This window comes from Ruditapes philippinarum, unplaced genomic scaffold (assembly GCF_026571515.1).
Source record: "Ruditapes philippinarum isolate M1 unplaced genomic scaffold, ASM2657151v2 ctg2732_1_1_1_1, whole genome shotgun sequence".
Taxonomy (NCBI): domain Eukaryota; kingdom Metazoa; phylum Mollusca; class Bivalvia; order Venerida; family Veneridae; genus Ruditapes; species Ruditapes philippinarum.
Window position 1 is genome coordinate 112,383 of NW_026861313.1, and position 20,915 is coordinate 133,297.

At 32.3% G+C, this 20,915-nt stretch overlaps 1 protein-coding gene across 1 annotated transcript in view; it reads left to right on the forward strand.

Annotated features, from left to right (window-relative positions):
- The window catches only part of LOC132715215 (neuronal acetylcholine receptor subunit alpha-2-like), a 29,723-nt gene that overhangs the window by 4,262 nt on the left and 4,546 nt on the right, over positions 1–20,915 (forward strand). Inside the window, exons 4-5 of the mRNA XM_060698205.1 lie at positions 13,692–13,955; positions 14,187–14,411. Of these exons, the coding sequence (XP_060554188.1) occupies positions 13,692–13,955; positions 14,187–14,411 (489 nt within the window). The remainder of the gene's footprint in view (positions 1–13,691; positions 13,956–14,186; positions 14,412–20,915) is intronic.

Below are 20,915 nucleotides of genomic sequence, written 5' to 3' on the forward strand. Positions count from 1 at the left end.
AATTAAGAAATAATGTATCCTAAATAGTGATTTTATAGCTAAAAAAAAGAATCACTGTTTGGAGTTTTGATGCAAGGAATTATATCACGGGGGCGTATAATGATGTGCATACGCACGATAAACAGTGATTTTATCAAGCGATCTCCGATTTTGTCACATGTCTAAATATAGAACGTCAACAGTGATTTTATAAAATAATAACTGTTTCGGCCCTTCTGTGTTTAATAGTAAAAAATGCGGGTCGTGTTAGAATGTACTAGAAAATATATGAATTTTTACACGTATACATTTTTAAGTATTTATTTTTTTGTTGTTATCATACTGATATTTAAACATTTGCTTGTTTTTTTTTAATTTTGTGTTTTAGCAGCCATTTCACAGTATTTGTTCCTATGTTTTTTTTAGATTTTGAAAATCATTATCTAATATCATCTTGGTAAATCTATTACTCATGCATGTATATATAACTAATTTCATAGTTAGGCATGGATGGTGATATATCAAGTTAAGTTATTACTTTAACATAGAAAAGAATATACACATACGTTTTCTCAATGTGATTTGGAAGCATTTAGGAAACGTTGATCTTTATAATTATGGGGAAATAGCGAAGAACTTACTTTTACTGTTGACAAGCAATGAATGTCATGTTTTTTAGTCAAAAATATATAATCATTTTCTTGATTGATGCTTGTAAAATAAATTTGCCCAAACTAATAAAATTGACATTTAATGATTGTTTTATTTTGTCGTCGAAAAATATTCTCTTCGTATTTTATTTTCGTATTTTATGTTGTCAATACCTATGTATAGCTGTCATTATTCTAGCGTCTATGTTAATAGATGCAATTATTAACAATAATCACATTTATAAATAGTCATTTCAACCACGAGATTTATTATATCATCATGATAAATCAATAGAATTATTATATCATTAAAAACTACATAAAAAGATTTTTATCGCCAACTATCTGTTATGGTTATTTAGATTGAGCCATGGACAAAAATGTTGCGCAAAAAGTACATTATAATCTAAATTAAGAAATGAAAAGAAATATATGTTTAAATTCTCACGTTGCCCTTACAACATGTATGTATACTAGTCATTTTCCTTATAAATAAACCATAACTCGACACATGAAAGTGTTTATTATTGATTTCCCTATAGCAGTGTAAAACCTTCTGCAATGAAAATTTACAAGATGTTGTCTGGATATGTTACAAATAGACTCCCCAGAGAGATATAAACGGAGAAAAAATCACAGGTTAGACGATAACTAAAGAATAAAGTTATGAAAATCTGATAAAGAGGGGATTCCTCGAGAAAAATGAGAAACAATGTACATTAAATGAACATGGCAGACTCGGTTTTCCTTCGGGATCATTAATGCCAGTACTTTTGAGCGTTTGAAATAGAGTACCACCTCTTGAGCACCGCTCAAGCCGATGCTAGTGGGGGTGAGAGATGTTGCACTTTTTCATTACCCCTTATGTGGAGACTCGATCAAACCGAGTCTGCAAGTTCATGTAATTTTGCTTGTGGTGAATGTTTCCGGATCCACCAATCTTCCAAAGATTATTACTTGTGGACTGTGCATTAAGAGTTAATGAATTAATTTCCAACTTACCCTTCATCAACTATATAAAGCAATATTTCATTTCGCACACAAAAAAGTACCGGAATAAATAGGTGGCAAAAAAAAAATTATATAACACATTTTATAATGTACAGGGCATTTGTTTACAAATGCTGATGTAAGTAAAAGTTAGTTAAACACATTATATGCCACTAATAACAAAATTATTTAAAATAAAAAATATTTGGAAAAAAAAGTGATCCATTTGAAAGCATTAAAAACAGCAAAATTACATGAAAATTTTTGCAGACTCGGTTTGATTGTGTACCATGAAATGATGGATAACAAAAAAGTACAACACCCGGTTGGAGAGCTGTACTTAAATGTTGCGGAAGTTAATGATCAAAAAATGACCAGAAAAAAATATAACTACACTAAGGTGAAGTACGAAAAGACTCACTTAAACGACCAGATTATACATCCATGCGGGAGACTAACTAATTACTTACAAAAAATATTTATAGTATAAGGACAATAATTTGATTAACTAAATGTGCATGTGAAAATACAGGAAACAGTTACGACTATAAAGGTTACAAAATCAATTAAAATGTCGTAAATTTTTCTAAAGTTGTATCCTAGTTGCCGCATTACCAATAACAAGTTTTAAATAATTTTTCATTCACAATTTCATTCATTCAGCAGACCGAGTTATAACATCAATTAGAGGATATTGTTTAATTCGGTGGCCTTCCCGGTGAAAGTTCTCAAAAACGCAATTTTTCAATTAGACTTGCCTTTTACCCAAACATTGACGTATTGGCTTTACCAACTTTCCATTGACGTTGTTAACTTTAGTTACTAATTTCCTAATTCCTAAAAAGGCAATTAATAATACATCTTTTTCAAAGTACCAGTCTCTCATTAACATCACCTGCCGTGAGTACTTATGAACTTTAAAATTTCTTTCTTGAAACCTTCTAACACCTAAATTGAAGACAACAATGACTCAGGCCTAGGTGTAAAAGGTGGTTTAATTAACACTTTATTCCCTTTTTTAAGAAAAAATCGTTTTTTTCATATAAGATGAAACTATCTTTTAATTACTTCTTCCAATTGAACATCCTTTTGCCTTGTAAGGTTCATTGTGAACAGAACATTTACCAGACGTATAGCAAAGCATTAGGTACGATAATAAAGCTTAAATAGTCACGTTAGTGTAGTTTATATAGTTTAATAAGAGTTAACCCGTCATAACTGCAATAACGTGACGAAAGGTATAATTTCAAGCTGATGATTGTATGCATTGTGAATATATATATCATTTGGATGATCTTATTCTCCTTTCGAACCCCTCCCCCAGGAATAGTTCTACAAAACTAACCATTTGAATCAATTCAATTCTGTTTCATGTATTATGAAAGAATTATGAAGCATTCTATCAAATTATCATAATTAATGAAACGAAAAGTCTTCATTTTTAAACTAATTACTTTGACTGCAAACGTCAATAAGTGTACATAGTCTAGCCTGAATTGCATAATATTCTTTAATATTGTCACCCGAAGCTGGTTGCTAGTAAAAGGTATCAAAGTATCCGAACCAAGTTCTTTTTGTCTTAGTCATGTGAATACTGCGAACATATTTGGCTAATATTTGTCACTATACTGATATTAAATTCAATGGACTCGTAAAGAATATTCACATGATGATGTTCAAGACTTGCATACACAACTTTTTGTAACCAATTCATACAACAAGAAGATCCGGCCGTTGGATTGACCAAGCCACATGTTCTTTAATATATCTAATGACTTTCACCTGAGTGGTAAGATATCATTTCAATTATTCAATTTATTATGAATGATAATAATATATTCCTACTGGTGGAAAGAAATTTAAAAAACCATCGCTGATAATGCTATAACAGGATTCGATCACTGTTTTAATATATACTCATGTGCTACCTTATGAAACTTAAGTTAATAAAGACCTGTTCTGTTTAAGAATAAAAGTCCATTATACATGTATACATTATCAAGTATAATTGCAGCTTTTTTGGACGACTTACACAAACTGTCAAGCCTAATATAGACCGCCAGGTGCTTAGATGAGTCCAATATAGGTTTTGCAGCTGGAATTATGCCCTTTACGAGTTCACCATAATCAGTTTTATTTCTCATAGAGCTGTATACTGAAGGCACTTTTTCCTCACACCACCATTTTATATTAACCTACTTTGTTTCTGCGAGTACAATATGAAATGCGAATATGGAGTTTTGGAATCGAAAAAAAACCCGTCTACATGCAAGTACATTTGAAATGAGATTATGTTTGTTACTCGGAAAATGGAAATATGAGGCCCTAAATTGAATAAGATATGGATTTAATAATTGATTATTATGATGGTGATTACATGTTGCAAAACCATCAAATTATTGGTTATATTAAAGACTATATTAAACCGAAAACTATTTTTGAGACTTAAAGGTTGCTTAATTTTTGCAAGAATGTTTCCTCGGAGCAAAAAAAATAAGATAAATAAATAAAAATAAAATAAATAAAATAAATAAAAATAATAATAATAGATAAATAGAAAATAATAAAAATAATATTTTTCCATTACTACAAAATTTTTATTTCGTATTGGCATACAATTGCATGCCAAGTTAATAATTAACTAATGTTAAGGAAACATAAACAATTGTATAATAACATTAAACAAAAACTGCAGCGGCTGAACTCTGCCTCTCTGGTAAGTCAATGTGGCTTACTTCACTTCAGTGTTGTTATATTTTTCTGCGTCCTTCGGGATCAGTTGTGTCTAGCACTTATTGAGTACTGCTTTAAGCCGTGCTAGGGGCGTGAGGGATGTTGCACTCTTTCACTATCCCTCATGTAGCAGATTAAATCAAACCGAGTCTGCCAATTTTCTTCATGTTATTTTGCTGTGTTTCAATGCTTCCAAGGGATTAATGTTTTTACCAGATATTTTACTGCCGTGATCCAACACCGTCGCCACTAAACAAAAATATTTTTTGCAGCAATAACACAATTTAACGAACAAGATGAGAGTCTTTCTACAGCCGGGTATTTGCATATAAAATGGACTGACGAGTTTTTCACTGCGAATCCCGATGACGAACAATGGCATCAACTGAGATAATAATCGTAAGGATTTACGGTCTATTAAATTATCTAAAATGTGTTTATCTAAAATGTGGTTTATCTAAAATTTGGTTTATCAAACTACTCGTAGTTTCTCAGATTATAATCTTCCCTGCCATGTATTATGATTACATGCGTTCACTACATGTATTTACGAGCGTATTTGCGTATTTCAAACATAGCGCAAACATAGCGCATATCCTTCAGCGTTTAAAATGATGTGATAAGCAGAATATATAATTATTATTATTCTAGATTCGTAGAGGCTGCGTATAATATGATTTTATTCAAGTCGTACAATAAATCAGTATTAAACCTACACTGACTTATTAAATATCCTTTAGAAAAATATGTACAAGTTTTGCATGAACAAATGATTAGTATTGGCAGTGTTTATAGGCCCATTTATGACACAGGAAAGCTTTTCTTTTCTCAAAGCTTTTAATTTTGTTTGACTTTTTTATTATCCAAAAAGTTACTAATTGGCGCAATTACCTGAACCATCTGTTTCGCCTAGTGCTTTATGGCAATGAGTACAATTATAGTGAACTTTGTATTATGTATGGAAGTCAAAAATATTACTTTGTTTACACATTGCCTACTTTCCTTGGCCTATTATTTTACATTTTTTGCTGCTTTGGTAAGGTAACAAACATTCAACATTGTCTAAAACCATGTTTTAGAAAATATTATAAAATTCATTTTTGCCCTTTCGAAAGAAATACAAATATATTTGTTTCTAAGGCATATTGTGTCTTAGAGCACATTCATGTTTATTTCAAATTTGATAATGAATGAGAATAGGTAAGAATAATTTCAGAGCATCAATATTTTTAATTCCGGTATTGTTGAACCAGCATATTGTTGTTGTTGCTTTTTTAATTTCAAAGCCACAGGACGACATCTGCGAAACCGGATGTTTCACTGCATAATTCCTACAGCCCATTCAAGGGCCTTGGTTTCCTCTCATTTAAACGCCTGCATACTTAGCACAGGTTACGTACAGTGGCGGAACCATTCCAGGTAAATTTTTCGAAATTATGTGCATGTTATAACTTTCCGATTCAAAGTGTTGGTTAAATGACTATATTTTTTATCTGGCATAAATATTATGTCCTTAAACAAGATTCAAATTCAATAACTTTATTTGTGTTCAAAGGCCTCAGGCCCCAAAATAACATAGCATACATACAACAATATAGTAATATGGTGCGTCACCTTAATCATGTTTATTAATGCGTAAAAAGACTAGTTGTTTTTTATGTTATCCATTAAAACATATACATAAAACATAAGCTTCCTTTAATGTGATATATCACGTGTACCTATTAATACATAAAAATCATGTAGTTCTTTTCCCCCAACAATACCAATTGAATAAATACTTATTCACGGATTTGTTTGTATTTGTTTACATATTATAAAGAAAGCATGGAATCACGAAATCTATACTATCATTACAAGTGAAGTTGACTACACAAACGTTTCTCCCTTGGGGATATTTTAATGTCTGCCATTTCTATTACCTAGTTTATGCGTTGGAGCAAACGAAAATTACAAAACGGCCCTTTTTATGTTTAAATGGTATTTCTATTAATAAGTATCGTTCAACATTTTAAAAGTGATTTAAAATTTATTATAGTGAAAAACATCTACTAGAATTCGTTATATTTTCATACCATTGTTGAGTACAACAATCAATAAGTCTTTGTTTGAAAAAGTTTAAGGAACTATATTCGTGTCACAATTTCTTGAGATACCAGACAAAACCAAAACCATATCTAAACAGTACATGTTTAACTTTGGTAACCCAACATATTCGACCTACATCGTCTAGTGACTTCAACATAAAAATAACACTGTTTAGGATATCTAGATCGAAGGCATGGTCAGAAGTTTACAAAAAAAATATCGTATGCAGTTTGTCATGTACGAAATACTTAAGGGCAATCTACCACATTCCCCCTAAAAACCATAGCTGTATTGTAGTTTTTTTTTAACAGATAAATGTTTCGACAAAAAATCATTATGCACATATTCAATAGTTTGGCTATATTCAAAACCCCATATTTGTGATCCATAGCATAAAATTGGTTTAATCATATGATCAAAAATTTTAAACAATTCATTACTTGGAAAATGACCGAAAGGTTTCTGATAATATTTTAACGATAATATTGCCTTTTGGGCTTGAGATGCCATTTTTTCCTTAGCGTGAGTCCATGATAAATTGAGAGTGAAAATGAGTCCCATATTTTTATACATAGATGTTTATATTTAAGCTTTTACCTCGGAATACCATTTCTCATAAGTTACGTAAAGGACCACCATTAGCGGAAAACAATTACTTCTGTTTTATCAAGATTAAGATTAATTTCCATTCCAGTATTATAACAAAAAGTGTCAATAAACATTTAATTGTTGTTGTAATTTAGATACAGTCTCTGCACAGTTCGCAACATCATCGGCAAAACCATAAGACATAATATATCCGGTATATCATTAGTAATATTCCTTGTGCCACATTTTTGTCTTTAATAAGATAGACAACTCATTGATAAAAAGAATAAAAAATAGTCGAACTAGATTTATCTCCCTGTCTTGTTCCTATGTTACACGGAAAAAATCAGTTAAAACCATTTTGTGTTTTCACACAAGACTTTAAATCGGAAATAGCATACATTTTAAAACCCGTAAAAAATTACCCATGAAATGCCTATCTTTCTGTAGTGAATCAAATAATTTTGAAATGGTCAATTTTATCAAAAAGCGTTTTCGGAAATCGACATATAAACAATAAAACGACCACCCTTTTTTAGACAAGTATTTTGTATCATGGGCTTGTAAACAGAAAATATTAGTATCAATAGCCCTGAGTAATTACACCTGAAACCTGCTGACATTCGTCATATTTTATTATTTCTTCAGCCCAAATCTTTTTATATAACCTTTTTATTAAACAACGCCAGAAAATATTTTATACATTGTTATTTGTGATAGGAAATGCCCCGATAATTGTTCGGTAAGGAAGGCGATCCAGACTTGTAAACTGGACATATAATACTTTGACCCCAAGTATTTGGAAAATTTTCCTGTTGTTAGAATTGTTGTTTGTTAAATAGCGCAGTAACAAATGTTCCCCGATGTCCTGACGCTGAATATTTAAAAAAATTCAGATGGAATCCCGTCGAATCCAGAACTTTTATTATTTACAAGTTTAGAAATAACTGATTCAATTTCACATAATGTAAAAGGAAATTAAGTGAATTCGCACGTTTCATCAGAAGATACATGTTCGTTATTCACGTGTGACGGCCACCTTTAAACCGTTTGTGTCATACAATAGTTTATTGAAAATAATCATACCATTCTTTTAGAAGAAAATGCTATTGTTTGTTATATTATTTTTTTTGGTTTGGCTGTATTTCAATTGTTTCCAAAAAAAATGGCATCAGTGCTGGGTTCACGTAAGTTATATCTAGTTTTTACAATTTGATCATATTCAAATTGGCGTTTTATCGACACAACATATTTGGAAAAGTTCGTTACGACTGGGAGTTTTATATAATCTCAAAATCATTTTGTTTGCTTTGTAGTTTACGAAAATGACGCTTAATAATTGATACTTTCGTTTCTTCAATCTAAAACATTCATCATCCCACCATGCAGGTTGATTAGAACTAAATTTAAACTTTATTACTCATAGCATTCGCCAGCTTCCATGATAAATCTGCAGTTAATAAAATTAATTATACTCATTAATGTTTTCGTTTAAGTTTTTGTATAATAAATGCTATCATTATTCTTCATGTAAAAGGTTTCGTAACATATTCACGAAAATTTTCTTATAATTATTTTTCCAGCGGAAAAGTTTATCATATTATATTATTACAGTGTTTGTTGACTAAGTTTATTTGTGACAGGTATTTTATTCTTAAATTCTAAATTTGCAACAATAGGAAAATGGCTTCTGAATCGTCTTTATTCTAAGACTTTAAAATAATTTAACATTACTGAAAACATTTGTTGAAACAATCATACTAATCTACAACACTAACTTCCAACACGTTATATTCCCCTTTATATCACCATTGACACCTGCCATTTAAAACGTGAACATCCCAAATATGCAACAAAAATTTACTAAATCTTTACCAAAATTATTCCCTTTATTACTATCTTTATTTTGACGTGGAATTTCAAAAAAGCTTACCTTCATAATCGACATTACCAAAAAACATAATGAAGATCATCGTTAGGAATGAAATCTAAAAAAATTTCGGGTCCTAGCATTGAAAATCTCCGCCCAAAAATAGGTCAACCTCAGGATAATGCAAACTTAATTTTCTCATATTTATCATACATTTGTTAAAACGCCATTTTTTTCTCAAGCATTCTATCAATAGTAGCAACTGAGTTTTCAGAGTGATATGTATGTAAAAGTCATATAATGATATCAGTTTACAATGATAAAGTCTCTGAAAAGTTAATCAATAAGACAACACAATTCTCAAATTCTGAAAAGATATGATGAACTATTCCTTTTTTATAGATTATATTGATGCTTATTGAAAACACTTACACCACCACTGTTACGTTGGCATTTTTGGTAACATGTTTCTTACATAATCCAAAATGAGTATGTGAGCTTAAAAATTTTTCATATTCCCCCTTAAATTTACTCCAAGTTTCACATAAGCAAAAAATGTCAAATGAACTGAGAAAACGCTTTAAATCAATATTGTCACAGTGTTTATTTAATCCGCCGATATTCCACGATAGTATTTTTATGTTTACAGTTCTAGGTGAGTGATTATTTTGTATGCCTTGGCCGCCCTGCTATTCTATCGTCGAATCAGAAAGATACTCATCCTGTGACGATTTGTCGTGTAGATGTTATTGGCTGTCTCAAGTCAAAGCTGATACGTCACGTGGTTGTGTTTCACTTCTTCCCGCTTGATTTGCTAACCAATCGGCTTACGTTCCCGGTAGTTTACTTGTTCATGTTGGTGATTGAACACGTGTTTGTGTACCACGGTTGTCTGTTGCCAACAAAACAAATACATTCATTGTGATCATCGTATCTATAAATGGAGTCGTTAACAAAAAGTTTGTCGTATCGAAGTACTGCATTAGTGACCTTTTGTCTATCCATGATACCATTTTTTTCACCAAGGATTCTTTCTGTGACGTTTAATACGGTCCACTATATAAATACTTGTGTACTAGGACTGAACGATCACGTGTACTCTTATACACACTATTGGCTCTGTCCATAATTATTTGTGTATCTTTATAACGTGTAAAGCGTAAACAGCAAAGTAAAGTCATGTAGCCAAAGGTGTAAATACATTTTGCCCAAATACATTTAGTTACCATAATATATGATGTTATATACAATGTATATTCTTTCGGATAATTATTTATGGTGTAAGTTGTCGATTAGACTGTAATTGATTAAATGGTTAGTATCTTGACAAATATTGTATTTTTATAGGGACTCAACGGAGGCTTTTTTGACATGATGACGAGACTCGAAATATTTTTTTTTCGTGATTTATGTTCCATTTGACGTAGGTCTAGACCAATAACTTGTGCAGAATTTCAGATCATTTTTTTCCAGAATGATTATTCTAATTGCGAAAAACGATCTAAAACTGAAAGACATTGCAACGCTTTTCACTCAAACCGGGCTAAATAATCACAAAAAATACGATCTTAAATTTTTTCTGAGTATATTTATTCAATATCTTTTGCTTATTTGTTTTTGTTTCATGCGTCCAAGTTGATCTATGTAAGAAATTCAAATTTAATGTTACTTCAGTAGAGTCCATTTAAGCTTCAATATTTATGTAATATGCCAAATGCATTTCTTTCTATTGTTAAGGCTAGATATTATTTAATATCTGTAAAATCTTCGGGTTAATTAACCCTCACACGGCTGGAACCGAAACATATAATAAAACATTTACCACCAGCGCATGTTTGCCCGTTCGAAAGAAATACAAATGCATTTATTTGTGATACATATCGTGCATTTGAGCACACTTAAACCTTTTCAAACCAGGACATGTCTGCCCGTTCATAAAAAATACAAATGTATTTGTTTTTGAGGCTTATCGTACATTTGAGCTCACTTAAACCTTTGCCACCCGGGCATGTTTGCCCGTTCAAAATAAATACAAATACATTTGTTTGTGAGCCAAAACGTGCATCTGAGCTCACTTAAACCTTTGCCACCAGGGCATGTTTGCCCGTTCGAAAGAAATACAAATGTATTTGTTTGTGATGCATATCGTGCATCTGAGCTCACTTAAACCTTTGTCACCAGGGCATGTTTACCCGTTAGAAAGAAATACAAATGTATTTGTTTGTGATGCATATCGTGCATTTGAGCACACTTAAACCTTTGCCACCAGGGCATGTTTGCCCGTTCAAAAGAAATACAAATGTATTTGTTTTTGTGGCTTGTTGTGCATTTGAGCTCACTTAAACCTTTGCCACCAGGGTGTGTTTGCCCGTTCGAAAGAAATACAAATGCATTTGTTTGTGAGACAAATCGTGCATTTGAGCACTCTTAAACCTTTGCCACCAGGGCGTGTTTGCCCGTTCGAAAGAAATACAATTGCATTTGTTATTGAGGCATATCGTGCATTTGATCACACTTAAACCTTTGTCACCAGGACATGTTTGCCCGTTCGAAAGAATTACAAATGCATTTGTTTGTGAGGCATATCGTGCATTTGAGCACTCTTAAATCTTTGCCACCAGGGCGTGTTTGCCCGTTCGAAAGAAATACAATTCCATTTGTTTGTGAGGCATATCGTGCATTTGAGCTCACTTAAACCTTTGCCACCAGGGCATGTTTGCCCGTTCGAAAGAAAAAACAAATGCATTTGTTTGTGAGGCATATCGTGCATTTGAGCACACTTAAACCTTTGCCACCAGGGCGTGTTTGCCCGTTCGAAAGAAATACAATTCCATTTGTTTGTGAGGCATATCGTGCATTTGAGCACTCTTAAACCTTTGCCACCAGGGCGTGTTTGCCCGTCCGAAAGAAATACAAATGCATTTGTTTGTGAGGCATATCGTGCATTTGAGCACTCTTAAACCTTTGCCACCAGGACATGTTTGCCCGTTCGAAAGAAATACAAATGCATTTGTTTGTGAGGCATATCGTGCATTTGAGCACTCTTAAACCTTTGCCACCAGGACATGTTTGCCCGTTCGAAAGAAATACAAATGCATTTGTTTGTGAGACATATCGTACATTTGAGCACACTTAAACATTTGACACATGGGCATGTTTGCCCGTCCGAAAGAAATACAAATGCATTTGTTTGTGAGACATATCGTGCATTTGAGAGCACACTTAAACCTTCTTCACCACGGCATGTTTGTCCGTTCGAAAGAAAAAACAAATGCATTTGTTTGTGAGGCATATCGTGCATTTGAGCACACTTAAACCTTTGTCACCAGGGCATGTTTGCCAGTTCGAAAGAAATACAAATGCATTTGTTTGTGAGACATATCGTGCATTTGAGCACACTTAAACCTTCTTCACCACGGCATGTTTGTCCGTTCGAAAGAAAAACAAATGCATTTGTTTGTGAGGCATATCGTGCATTTGAGCACACTTAAACCTTTGCCACCAGGGCATGTTTGCCAGTTCGAAAGAAATACAAATGCATTTGTTTGTGAGACATATCGTGCATTTGAGCTCACTTAAAACCTTTGCCACCAGGGCATGTTTGCCCGTTCGAAAGAAAAAAACAAAATGCATTTGTTTGTGAGGCATATCGTGCATTTGAGCACACTTAAACCTTTGCCACCAGGAAAGAAAAAACAAATGCATGTTTTGCCCGTCACTTAAAACCGAAAGAAAGAAATACAAAAATTAATGTATTTGTTTGTGAGGCATATCGTGCATTTGAGCTCACTTAAACCTTTGCCACCAGGACATGTTTGCCCGTTCGAAAGAAATACAAATGTATTTGTTTGTGAGACATATCGTGCATTTGAGCGCACTTAAACATTTGCCACCAGGGCATGTTTGCCCGTTCGAAAGAAATACAATTGCATTTGTTTGTGAGACTAAACCTTTGCCACCAGGGCGTGTTTGCCCGTTCGAAAGAAATACAAATGCATTTGTTTGTGAGGCATATCGTGCATTTGAGCACTCTTAAACCTTTGCCACCAGGGCATGTTTGCCCGTTCGAAAGAAATACAATTGCATTTGTTTGTGAGACATATCGTGCATTTGAGCTCACTTAAACCTTTGCCACCAGGGCATGTTTGCCCGTTCGAAAGAAATACAATTGCATTTGTTATTGAGACATATCGTGCATTTGAGCTCACTTAAACCTTTGCCACCAGGGCATGTTTGCCCGTTCGAAAGAAATACAATTGCATTTGTTTGTGAGGCATATCGTGCATTTGAGCACTCTTAAACCTTTGTCACCAGAGCAGTTATAAATGAGCAGCTTCTATGTACTGTTATATAACGTGGCATGCCAATTTAAAATTCATCTTCATATTCCGAATGATGATAATAGACTGTTCCAAAATCAAACATTACCCTTTAAGAAATTCAACTATTTTTTAAAGAGTTAAAAATAAAACAGGGAACACACAATGTTATGTTTTATATTTACCATTTCATGTTAAAATGTTGCATTCTGCTAAAGTCGGTGCACATTCCACTACTGTTCTTGAATAGGCTCATTTAAAGCAAGCCAGCAACATTTTTAATGTTCCATTGTTTGCGTGAATAGGACTGCACTATCAAAATGCAAACATCTTTTTTATACGTTATTAAATTCTGATATATAAAATTGCAACATCATTTCACTTTTTCTAAAATAATGTTTTGTAAACCATTTAACCATTAAAAACCCAGTACCTCTGTATTGTATATTCAGCAGCTGTTAAACTTTGTTTCAGGTGTTGAAGTCAACATGTTCCGTGGATATCACATACTTTCCATTTGATGCCCAGAAATGTAGTATGGTATTTGTAGTTTGGAGTTACACACACATTGAAATTGAGTTACTAACACAAAAAGGATTCGGACTGGCTGAATATTCAGGAAGCTCAACATGGAAGATTGTTTCTGCAGTGTCAGAGTTCAATAATAACTTGTACATACCGAAAGCTACATTCACTCTGAATTTGCAGAGGAAACCCCTATTTTACATGTTGAACATGGTAATTCCTATCATCTTTCTTTCGATAATGAATATATTTACGTTCACGCTGCCTGCAAAGTCGGGAGAAAGGGCATCGTACGCCGTTACCCTTTTCTTATCAATTTCTGTTTTCTTAACCATCATCGCCGCGGAATTTCCCAAGAACTCAGACAACCTCTCATATTTAGCTCTGTACCTCACAATCATGACAACCATTTCCACAATATTTGTAATTATCACTGTATTGCAGCTGCGACTTCTAAACCGGGAAGAAACAAATTGCCCAGTAGGCGGATGTTACAGATGCCTTTATAAACTAGTCAAATGCTTTCGTTGTAAAACATGTAAACCACGCCCCAGTAAGGTTTCCAATTTACAAAGCCATGATAATGGAATCGATGAAAGTTCAGGCGAGGGAAATGAAACGGTTACCTGGCCAGATGTTATTGATGCCATTGACTTTCTATGCTTCTGGGTAGGAAGCGTCGTTACATTTACCGTGACAATTACAATATTACTGGCACTTCTGAACAATCCTGATAGACATTAAGTACCTTGCACCACGTCCAATGTTTTAATTAAGAAATAATGTATCCTAAATAGTGATTTTATAACTAAACAAAATCACTGTTTGGAGTTTGGATGCAAGGAGTTATATCATCAGTCATGCCACTTTCTAGTCCAAATCAGCCTCGCCTGATTAAATTGACAGCATGTTATTCTATATATGGAACAGTTATTTCATTACATTGTTACACACATTTGAAATTGGTCATTCTATGTTCAAAATGTACCATAGAATATATGAATAAATAAAACAGATACGTTGTTTATGCAGTCTGATCAGGATCCATGCTGTTCGCTTACAGACTCTATAACAAGTAAACAAACTGATAGCGAACAGCATGGATCCTGATCAGACTGCTCGGATGCGCAGGCTGCCTGGATCCATGCTGGTCGCAAACCCATTATGTTGGTTTTGTCGTGACATGGCTCATATCAAGAATTTGATCATTTTAAATCTTTCGTTTTACTTTAACATAGAAAAGAATATACTCATAAATTTCCAGCATGTTATTTGGAAGCCTTTAGGAAATGTTGATCTTTACAATTATGAGGAAATAGTGGAGAACTTACTTTTATTTCTAACAATCCTTGAATGCCATGTTTTTGGTTAAAATTATAACATTTTTTTCATATTGTTGTATATGTTTGATGCTTGTAAAACACATTTGCCCAAACTAACAAAACTGACATTTAACGATTGTTAGTTTTTATCATCCAAATATCCTAAATATATCATTTAAACAAATATAAAGTGCATTGGTTAAGACACAATATTTTAACACTGTATTGCAAAATTCTTGTTAATGTCAAGGGTCCTCATCTAAAGATCTTCTTGGCTCAACGGTAACATAATTAGTACGTGAGGATTTTGGAAATTCTAAGATATTTTTGAAGTAAGCGATATAAAATTTATATATTTCTAATTGTTCTAATTGTAAAAAAAAAGAAATCGCTTACAATTATTTATATATCTTAGTACTAACTTATTATTAACTTCAATAGAAAAGCAAAGTTGACCTGTGACAGGAAGACAAGCCAGTAATTTGTTATATGTTTTCAAAAAAGTTAATACATCCAATTATTTACAAGAATCATTATACAAATAATCATTTCAACCACGATATTTGTTTGATCTTCTGATGCATTTTGCATACTAAATCATTATAATTACTATACCATTTAAAACTACATAAAACGATTTTTCCACCAACTATCTATAATGATTATTTATTCTTGATCTTGACAGTGCCATGGACAAAATGTTGTTTTTAAATAGTACATACTAATTTCAATTGAAATATATAAAGAAATATTTGTTTAAATTCTCACATTGTCCTCACTACATGTACATGTATGTATAGTTATTTTGTTTATAAATAAACCACAATACGGCACTTGAAAGTGTTTATTATTGATTTCCCTATAGCAGTATAAAACCTTCTGTAAAGAAAATTTACAAGATGTGGTCTCAATATGCTACATATAGACTCCCCAGAGAGAAATAAACGGAGAAGAAATCACAGGTTAGGCGATAACTAAAAAATAAAAGTATGAAAATCGGATAAAGAGAGGATTCCTCGAGAACAATCAGAAACAATGTACATTGAATGAACATTGCAGACTCAGTTTTCCTTCAGGATCATTAATGCCAGTACTTTGGTGCGTTGAAAATAGAGTACCACTCTTGAGCACCGCTCAAGCCGATGCTAGTGGGGGTGAGAGATGTTGCACTTTTTCATTACCCCTCAAACCGAGTCTGCAAGTTTCATGTAATTTTACTGTGATGAATGTTTCCGGGATCACTGTGAATAAGAGTTAATGAATAATTTCCAACTAACCCTTTATCAGCTATAAAGAGCAATAATCATTGCGCAACACAAAAAGTACCGGAATAAATGGTGGCAAAGAACCAAATATATAACAACATTGTATAATGTACAGGGCAATTGTTTACAAATGCTGTTGTAAGTAAAAGTCTAGTTAACACATTATATGCCACTAATAACAAAATCATTTAAAATAAAAAATATTTGGAAAAAAGTGATCCATTTGAAGCATTAAAAACAGCAAAATTACATGAAAATTGCAGACTCGGTTTGATTGTGTACATGAATGATAACGAAAAAGTACAACACCGGTTGGAGCTGTACTTAAATGTGCTGAAGTCAATGATCCAAAATGACCAGAAAAAATATAACTACACTGAGGTGAAGTACGAAAAGACTCACACGACCAGATTATACATCCATGCAGGAGACGAATGTGGAAACGATTAACAGCAGCAAAATAAAAAACCTGACTGTAATAGACCTCTAGATCAACAAATTAACAAAACACTTGATTCTGAATTTTTGTGAGGTATTTTAACAGAAGAAGATAAATTCACAACCAGAATAACCATGAACACAGCCAGCTTACAATAGTTTGTTCAAAACTTGTCGTAAAAATCATAAAAAGTATAATGAGCATTAAATCCAGAACAAATGGAAGTCGACAATGAACAACACAAATAAATATTACTGGAAAAAAATCTCATGAAGATATGATGAAGTGAATTTTTGTTTTTAAAATGAATATATGTTGGTATTATTCTGCAATCGCCTTTGTTTTTTGCTTCGTATCTTTTGACGTGTTGAAGAAAGTTTTGTAAGTAACGTGGACGTATTAAATCATTACAATGAATTAAAGTGACATTATGCCCAACCAAAGGCATAAAGTGAGTGAACAAAAGAAGATCAAAATAAATTTACATTTTGCCATTAATCCTTTCAATTTTATAATTTATTTCACATGAACAACAAAAACTTACCCGGACCAAGAAAAATTCTATTAAAATCTATTGGAATTTACCTTAAACGTCAATTTTATAAGAAGAGTTGGACAAACTTTTTTTTCTATATTTTAGACAGATTTCTATGTTATTGTATACGTTTTACAATATCAACTGTTGGTCAATCACCATTATTACAGCCAATACTTTAGAATATATAGTCAAATTAAGCTCAACTAGCAAAATGTCACTTTATTGATGAATGAAGTAAACAAAAATTGTTTTGTATAATTCTATAATCCTTCTTTGGCATATCTACAATTCAGTATTATCACACGCATGTAACCACTGTAGTTTTCCTCTATGGTTACAATATCTGTCTAATGTTTTAATAACAAATTTATAATACATTTGTCCCGCAAAACTGATCTGTTTTATAAAAAAATACTTTTTTAAAAAAAAATTCGGCTGCCATATTTGCTCTTGTATTCGGGTGCCCGCTCTTACCTGAAAACTGAGAAACTGAAAAACTGCAGCGAGTAATGCCCGCCACCAGTAAAATATAAATTCGCAATATGACCATTACAATGTCGCTATTACTTAAAAAAGTCCTGCAATATAATTATATAGATTATATTTAATGTACAATTATCCATCCACATATGGGGTAACAAACTTTCATTTTTATATAAAGATTTTTTCTTTATTTAATTATGATAATTTTTAATCATATAATAATTATTTTTTTCACTCCTGGTTGTACACATACGTAAGGAATTTGTAATATAAAACATATCTAAAGTATATTAATGCATTTGTAAATTAATTACTTACAAAAAATATTTATAGGTATAAGGACAATAATTTGATTAACTAAATGTAGCATGAGAAAATATAGGAAACAGTTACGACTATAAAGGTACAAATCAATTAAAATGTCTGTAAATTGTCTACAGTTGTCCTAGTTGCCACATTACCAATAAAGTTGTTTAAATAATTCATCACAATTTCACTTCATTCAGCAGACCGAGTATAACAACAATTAGAGGATATTGTTTAATCGGGCTCGAAGTTCTCAAACGCATTTTTAATTAGACTTTTCCTTTTACAAACATTAACGTATTGGCCGTTACCCATTTAATTGACGTGTAAACTTAGTTACTAATCCCAAAAGGCAATTAAATATACATCTTTTTTCAAAGTGCCAGTCTCTCATAAACATCACTGCCGTGAGTACTTCTGAACTTTAATTTCTTTCTTGAACCTTCTACCTAAATTGAAGACACAATGACTCAGGCTAGGTGTAAAAGGTGGGTAATTAACACTTATTTCCCTCATCAAGAAAATCGTTTTTTTTCCATATAAGATGAAACTATCTTTTGATTACTTCTTCTAATTGAACATCATTTGCTTGTGAGGCTCATTTGTGAACATTTACCAGACGTATAATAAGCATTAGGGTACGATAATAAAACTTAAATAGTCACGTTAGTGTAGTTTATATAGTTTAATAAGAGTTAACCCGTAACTGCAATAACGTGACGAAAGGTATAATTTCAAGCTGATGATTGTATGATTGTAATGTATATCATTGGATATCTTATTCTCCTTTCGACCCCCCCCCCCCAGGAATAGTTCTACAAAACTAACCATTTGAATCAATTCAATTCTGTCATGTATTATGAAAGAATTATGAAGCATTCTATCAAATTATCATAATTAATGAAACGAAAAGTCTTCATTTTTAACTAATTACTTTGACTGCAAACGTCAATTAAGTGTAATAGTCTTAGCTGAATGCATAATATTCTTTAATATGTCACCCGAAGCTGGTTGCACTAGTAAAAGGTATCAAAGTATCCGAACCAAGTTCTTTTTGTCTTTAGTCATGTGAATATGGAACATATTTGGCTAATATATCTCACTATACTGATATTAAATTCAATGGACTCGGAAGAATATTCACATGATGATGTTCAAGACTTGCATACACAACTTTTTGTAACCAATTCATACAACAAGAAGATCCGGCCGTTGGTTGACCAAGACACAGTTCTTAATATATCTATAGACTTTCACCTGAGTGGTGAGTTATCATTTCAATTATCAATTTTTATTATGAATGATAATAATATATTGTACTGTTTGTAAAGATATTTAATAAAACCATGTGATATGTTAACAGATTCATCACTGTTTAATATATACTCATGTGTACCTTATGAAACTTAAGTTAATAAAGACCTGTTCTGTTTAAGAATAAGTCATTATACATTATACATTATCAAGTACAATACAGCTCTTTTTGGACGATTACACAACTGTCAAGCCTAATATAGACGAGGTGCTAGATGAGTCCAATATAGGTTTTGCAGCTGGGAATTATGTACGAGTTCACCATAATCAGTTTTATTCTCAACAGAGCTTGTATACTGAGCACTTTTTCCTCACACCACCATTTTATAACCTAACTTTGTTTCTGCGAGTACAATATGAATGGAATATGGAGTTTTGGAATCGAAAAAAAACCCGTCTACATGAAGTACATTTGAAATGGATTATGTTGACTCAGAAAATGAAAATGAGGCTAAATTGATAAGAATGGATTTAATAATGATTTATATGATGTGATTACATGTTGCAAACAATCGAAATTTATTGGTTATATTAAAGACTATATTAAACCAAACTATTTTTGAGACTTAAAGGTTGTTAATTTTTGCAAGAATGTTTCTTCGGAGCAAAAAATAAATAAATAAATAAATAAAAATAAATAAATAAATAAATAAAAAAAATAATAATAGAATAATAGAAATAATAAAAATAATATTTTTCCATTACTGCAAAATTTGTTATTTCGTATTTGCATACAATTGCATGCCAAGTTAATAATTAACTAATGTTAAGGAAACATAAACAATAGTATAATAAAATTAAACAAAAACTGCAGCGGCTGAACTCTGCTCTGGTAAGTTCAATGTGGCTTACTTCACTTCAGTGTTGTTATATTTTTCTGGTCCTTCGGGATCATTGTGTCTAGCACTTATTGAGTACTGCTTAAGCCGGTGCTAGGGGGCGTGAGGGATGTTGCACTCTTTCACTATCCCTCATGTACAGATTAAATCAAACCGAGTCTGCAATTTTCTTCATGTTATTTTGCTGTTTCAATGCTTCCAAGGGATTAATTTTTTACCAGATATTTTTACTGCCGTGATCCAACACCGCGCCACTAAACAAAATATTTTTTGCAGCAATAACACAATTTGACGAACAAGATGAGAGTCTTTCTACAGCCGGGTATTTGCATATAAAATGGACTGACGAGTTTCTCACTTGGAATCCCGATGACAACAATGGCATTAATTGGATAATAATCGTAAGGATTTAGGTCTATAAATTATCTAAAATGTGGTTTATCTAAAGTGTGGATTATCTACTCGTAGTTTCCCTGATTATAATCTTCCGGCCCTACCCTGCCATGTATTATGATACATGCATTACTACATGGATTTACGAGCGTATTTGCGTATTTCAAACATAGCGCAAACATAGCGCATATCCTCAGCGTTAAAATGATGTGATAAGCAGAATATATAATTATTATTATTCTAGATTCGTAGAGGCTCGTATAATATGATTTTA